The following is a 6,432-nucleotide window of genomic DNA, read 5'->3' as shown; positions in this document are numbered from 1 at the left end:
TTTTTATACGCGTTTGACTATTCGTCTTATTCAAAAAATTATCAATATGTAAAACTATATATATGCATAAAAAATATTTAACAATGTACGAAATGATATAAAAATAATTAGCAATTAAGAAAATTTTTTGAATAAAACGAACGGTCAAACGTGTATAAAAAGTCAATGGCATTAAATATTTAGGAATGGAGGGAGTAATAACTTATGTCAATTATTTTGAAACCCGAGTCGATATGTATAGTCCGCCTTTTCGCATCACACATTTGAATGAATCTTAGATAAACCTCTCTTAAACTAAGAAAGGGCCCAAATTCCAGGCCCAATAAAAGCCCAATATTCTCAGCCTGTCAGTTCTTATGCCGGATCGGCCGACACGGAGAAAGAGAGAGAAGCGAAGCCACGAAGCGAAGCAGGAAGCAAAAGCAAGCAAGAAGGGGGGAGAAATCCAATCCAAGCATGTAAGCGACCTCCTCGATCCTTTTCTAAGCAGCTCCTACGCGCATCCGCGGATCAATTCCACGGATTCTTCGTCCGATCGAACAAAATCGGAGCTAGAATTCGCACTTGTTTCCGTCAGTTCTTGTATAGCTTCGTCGTAGGTCGCGTGAGAAATCCGGTGGTGTTTTACTGAATTTGAAGCTTTTTTGCTGCAGGAGGGCGTCGATTAATCGGCCGCCGACCCCGAATCAGGAGGAGGAGCCGCAGAAGGATCTCTCCCTCAGAGAAATCATCAACGTCAAGGTGCGGCTTGCTCTCCATCTTCTCGCGGAAACCATGCTGGAATCCGCGAAACCGCGGGCGTTTTCGTTGTTTTTTCCCCCAATTTTTTCCGCGGGATTGAAGTTCTTGCCACTTGGTGGGCTCTCCGGCTACCGGTGACGTCCAATCACCCAGGAAGAGGCTAATCTCCGATTAGATTTGGTGTTAGGGTTTGATCAAGTGTGGGGGGCGGTGGATCGTTCTGGGGTGGGTGTTCTTTTTTTTCACTCTTTGCTGCTCCATGTGTTCGAGTGTGGTGACAGTGATGTGGGTTATGGTTTGTGAAGTTGGTAGAGAGTGGGGAGAAGGAGAAGCTGATGGAGCTCCTCCGGGAGCGGCTCGTCGAGTGCGGCTGGAGGGACGAGATGAAAGCTCTCTGCAGGTTTGGTTCCTCGTCCGCCAAATTTTTTTGGTATCATTTGTGATGAGTATGTTTGATGTTCTCGAATTCGGGCAATGACACTGCAACTAACTGCTCTAAACATAATAATGATCTAGTACCGTAGTACTTCTGCTGTTTTCCTAGTGCTTAGCTACTATAGTTTGCCTAATGTACAAAGAGCAATCCTACAAAATATGTTTTTACTTGGCATTGTGAGACTTTCCCGAGAGGTTTAGCCATTAAGTAAATCAAACAGCATTTGTGTCTTCAGAGATGCCTTTTGCAGAAGGTTATTTTAACTGTTTAGTTTCCACTGTGGATAGGCCCTGTAGTACTTATAGTATGGTTCTTCTTAACCCTGGTAGGCAGTGTTGTCATGTTGGGGCTAGAGACATTAAGGTAGAGACATTAAGGAAGACAGAGACTTAACCACATTACAGCTCGTCACTGACTTACACATCCTACCTGGTGTTGTCATGTTGGGGCATTTTGGAATTTGAACATGTTCCATGGTTAAGATTGGTCACTGATGTCTTTAGCATCAAATATATTTTGTAGCATCATTGCTTGTATCAACTGTTTCATTTTCTATAGGGCCTATGCAAGGAAGAAAGGAAGAAATAATGTTACAGTAGACGACCTTATTCATGTTATTACTCCAAAAGGAAGAGGTCAGCTATTTTCATCTCTCCATTTTTTTCTTCTCCGGATGTTGTGCAAGGAATTTTATTTTGCTGAGTCCGTGGCACACCAAATGGTCTGCTAAATAAAGGATAATTATAAAATAATAACACACCATCGTCATGCATTTTGTTATCTTTTCTCATATTTTGCTACTAAAACTGGGTTTGTGAATTAACCAAATAAATAGATATTACTGTTATGTTAGTAAGCCTACATACCTACCTCATTGCGACCTATCATCTGTTCGTCACTCACGCAATTTTTATTGCTGGTGGCTGGCGGTACTACAATACTGGGTGGGGAAGTGTTTGTTTATCTCTCGCTTACTGTTCTCATGATCTATTGTCTCTGGAACAGCATCAGTGCCTGATTATGTGACTCATGATCTATTGTCTCTGGAACAGCATCAGTGCCTGATTCTGTGAAGGCAGAGCTCCTGCAACGTATCCGATCCTTTCTCATGTCCTCCTCCTCACTTCGGTAGTCCATTTATCAGAATCATTGGAGCCACAGATATGAACGTTTTGACGCTGATCTGTGGGGAGGAACAGTGCAGGAATACAATGCATCTGCTGATACGAACACCAAAATGATGAGACAATCTTTGTAGTGTTGTCAACATGTTTCTCTGTCAGGCAGGCAGTTGGGCCTTTTCTCAGTCTGTAACTCTTTACCACTCTCTTAAGGTGTGAACCTTGAAAAATGTATTTGTAATGGAACCTCACAGCTTGTTATGCTGCATCATGTTGGCTTGGCTGCCTCTAGATAGTACTTGGGAAAAGTGACATATCTTGATAATGCTTATGTGCAGCATGCTAGACCTGATTGATTATGTTATCTTAATCGATGGGCCAATGAGAATAGAGTCAACAGACACCATGTTATCGTGTTGTGAAACTCGTGGAGATGATAATGTTAGATGTTTTTGTGTACGAGCAGTTCGTTGCTCGTTTGGGCTGCCATATTTGGCCTTTTTTTGGGCTGATATCTCTTGTTTGCTTTATTCAAACGAATAAAAAGGGTTCAAAATTCAATGGAATTTACCAAGTTTGCATGCCAAACCAATGGTGAAGAATTCGAGTTATTGCCCATATATTGCATCACTGGCCTTATCAGTAGTACTAGTAGTTGGAAATATAAGAGATGACGAAGGCAACGGTGTAATCATCCATAATTCCATATCCTGGGGCAGTTGTCATGTCATTATCACAAGCTCGATCAAAAGTGCTGCTCATACACGTTGGTAATGCCGGCCCACGAATCCGGCTCGATTCATGGCACAAATGACAAAATCACAAATTCTGCCCGATTGTTACGACACATGCCATGCTGACTTGTCAAAGGAAAAAAAACAGTTTAGGGACAAATGGTATTGGGTAGAGCAATCCATTTGTCTGGCATCAATCAAGCTGAAACCCAAAAAGGCCATCACAATTATCCAATCAATCACATTGTGAAAACTATTGAAAAGGAGGCATGGTATCCCACATGTCACATGCACTTTCTTCAGATTGATTAGAAAATTGGCAACTGAGCATTTTATATTTCATAAAGATTCATTCAGATATGCACAAAATGATGATTTCTTGAGCTAGATTGCCTCCCCTTGCAGTTGCTTTAACATGGATACAGCACATGAAATCTCAAGAGTGACTATTCACTTGATTATTACAAGGATATAGTACTCTTAGTACTTGTCTTCTTTACAGTGGCCTCAAGGCCGGATCAGGTGGTATATTGTAGGTATCATACAGCTTGTAGAAGGGAGCAGCCTTGTCAAACAGCACAAGGTCCAGGGGCCATCTTCTGCCTCCTCTCATCTAAGGCTAGGCTATGAACAAAGGCCGGCAAGCAACAGCGCCCGGTGTACCACGCCTTCTCTTTGCGATTCTTCGCTTCTCTGATCGGCGTCGGTTCTGTGCTACATGCGGAGCTGGACTCTGATACTGGCTTCACAGCTGCAGAAACAGTCTGCAGCTGCTGCTTCTTATTCTTGCTGATAACTGGTACAGAGGCATTGGTGGTGCTTTCTTCAGAACCATTCTGCATCGCCTCCTGCAGGAGCTCAGCCAGTTTTCTCCTTCCAGTTGGAGAAGGTTCTGGTGATTTGGAATTATGTACATTATCAGGTACAAATACATTGCTCATAACTGTCTGTGTTCTGGGTTGGTAGTTTGGTGTGCTGCCACGAGATGGAGTGAAATCTGCACACAAAAAACATATGTTACGCATGGACTGGGGAAAAGAAAATAACTTGGTACTGAAATTCTAGAATGACTCAGAAGACATAAATTGGGTTCATTATATATTTTCAGGATAAGCAGGAGTTATGAAATAAAGGACCCCATGGAATAGGTAACTGGAGCTAAAGGTGGGGGTCCAATGCAGCTAACAGATCATTAGATGCCAGAAGCATGATAGTGCCAAAAGACGAAATCAAAGGCATCAACCTTTTGTCTCAACGAGCAATCAATGGCTAAAGTAAGTCCCTTAGAATCTAGAGACACAAATAAAACTGTATCATCACCAAATCAATCAGAGCACATGCAATTTGGACTTAACAAAAAGAACAAGCCTCATGCTAGTATGCTACCGATACAATAATAGGATAGACTCCAAATGAAAACAGCATGAACCAAGGCACTGGCACTATAGCAATGTCAGTATGAAGGGCCAAACAAACTGCAGCTGGCACACAAGAATAGAAGGAGCCAACTTGATCTGTATCATTAGACTAAGATTCCATTAGACAGTTAGTTTACATGTCCAGATGTTGCATTACCTCCATTCACACTGTAGAAGTCGTCCTCGCAGTCAGAATCTAACCATGCCCGCGAGTCAAAGAACATCTCATCCTTGCTACCTGCAAATTTTTAGTTCTGTAAGTTCCACTGCTCATTAAAATAATCTGTATATCAAGGTCAGAGAAGCATGTGTAACCATGGTACAAATTCAATCAGCTTAATTATTGAAGACAGCAAATTCAACTAAGTGCCCCCAAGTGTGACAGATAATAATGATCAGAATACACAAAACAGTCAACTTGTACCTCCTCATCGATGATTAGTAACACGAGAGCTAGAAGTTGATTTTGGACAAAGTGATACTACTAGATGCAAAACCACTGCACCCTCAGGCTAATCAAATGGCTATGAAGCAATAAAATCTTGATTTGGATGAACCTGAATAGAAAACCAAACTGTATGGACAGTGTCTTTCTGTTTCAGTTAACATCCTCAGTTCGTACTGAAACAATCAATCTATTTGATTTTCAGAAACAGTTGTTAATACCAATAAGCAGTCTTTTGATCTTTATAAGCTATTGTTAACACCAGAAACATCCCTTTCAAATTCTTAAATCCAGACCCAAACAATAAATCAATAAACAAACAAAAAAGGCCTCTCTTTTTTTCCCACAGAAAGAACAGCCAAGTCATCATCTGCTTCTTTTACCTTTCAAGATCAACTCACCTATCAAACCAAACTAAACCAATCAAACAACCATCTAAACCCCACTCCAGAAACAAAAAAACACACCCAAGAAAGCAGAGATCAACCAATCGTACCAGAACCGGGGCTCTTGAAGACAAGCGCTGCCGGCGGCTGCTCCCCCTCAACCTTACGCTGGAGATCAACGGAGCCACCGCCACCCGGAGCAGCACCCTTCCCGTCCACAGCCTTCTTCTTCTCCTTGTTAGGCGACGCGAGAAACAGCTTCTTGGGGAGCCCGAGGTCCTTGTGAACCGAAGCGCAAGAACCCATCTCTCCCTCTCTCCCCACTTCTCCCCCTACACCTTTTCAAACCGCAGCAGCAAACATCTTCCGAAAGAGCTCTACGCACAGAAAGGGAGAGAGAGAGAAGAGAGAAAGGGCCGATGAGAGAGAGAGAGAAGAGAAAGGGCCGATGAGAGAGAGAGAGAGAGAGAGAGAGAGAGAGAGGGAGGGGCGAGGAGGGTGCAGTGGCTCTTGGGGGGGAGGAGGAGGAGGAAGAAGAGAGCGGAGGAGGCGAGGGGGAGAGGAGAGTGGGAGTGGGTTTCTTTGCTGGGAGTAGCGAAGTGGGCCCGGGCTGTCGTACTCTCGTTCTGGGCTTTTGGGATGTGGACGTGGGGCCACGAGTGGAAGAACTGGAGACCGTTTGCGACGTTTTTCTTTTCTTCTTTCCGAAACACGGTACAAACACGGCGATCACGCGTGCACACTTGTCGCTATAACATGGTTATTTTTTTTTGGTTTAAGTTATAACCCAAAATTTAAATTTTTAATCATAAATTTGAAGTTGATTTTAATGTTTTTTTATTAAAATTTATTTTTTAGCTTTAGCTTTTAGATTGTTACGAGCACGTATATAAAAATTTTATTCGCAAATTAGTTTCTGTTTGTAAATATGTTGTTTAGATTTTTCTTTTAGACACTTTAAAGATGACCCTAAAATGTATCCAAAACTGAGTTGATCATGGCTTTTGGATTGATGAAATTGTTATTGTTGTCTCAACGTTGATGGGTACATAGTCTACGACTAAATGAATCGTTAGCTGTAATTGAGAGCACTAAGCCATATTTTGATATTTGCGTTGTTTATCACTAGAACAATAATTAGGCTTAAATGC

At 42.1% G+C, this 6,432-nt stretch overlaps 2 protein-coding genes across 2 annotated transcripts; one reads left to right on the top strand and one right to left on the bottom strand.

Annotated features, from left to right (window-relative positions):
- The first annotated feature begins 348 nt into the window (after positions 1-348).
- On the top strand, positions 349-2,623 carry LOC102705678 (transcription and mRNA export factor ENY2). Its single transcript, XM_006645178.2, has 5 exons — positions 349-458; positions 654-741; positions 1,047-1,141; positions 1,736-1,812; positions 2,230-2,623. Coding segments are annotated over exons 1-5 (342 nt in total). The 5' UTR covers positions 349-456; the 3' UTR covers positions 2,310-2,623.
- Positions 2,624-3,336: 713 nt separating this feature from the next.
- Positions 3,337-5,738, bottom strand: LOC102705392 (uncharacterized protein At3g27210). Its single transcript, XM_006645177.3, has 3 exons — positions 5,392-5,738; positions 4,608-4,688; positions 3,337-4,029 (listed from the first exon to the last, which is right to left on the bottom strand). The coding sequence occupies exons 1-3, from the start codon at positions 5,585-5,587 to the stop codon at positions 3,602-3,604; spliced, it is 705 nt and encodes a 234-aa protein (XP_006645240.1). The 5' UTR covers positions 5,588-5,738; the 3' UTR covers positions 3,337-3,601.
- Between the last annotated feature and the right edge of the window lie 694 nt (positions 5,739-6,432).

Source organism: Oryza brachyantha, chromosome 1 (genome assembly GCF_000231095.2).
Source record: "Oryza brachyantha chromosome 1, ObraRS2, whole genome shotgun sequence".
Lineage (NCBI taxonomy): Eukaryota > Viridiplantae > Streptophyta > Magnoliopsida > Poales > Poaceae > Oryza > Oryza brachyantha.
This window is presented reverse-complemented; position numbering and strand designations above follow the sequence as displayed.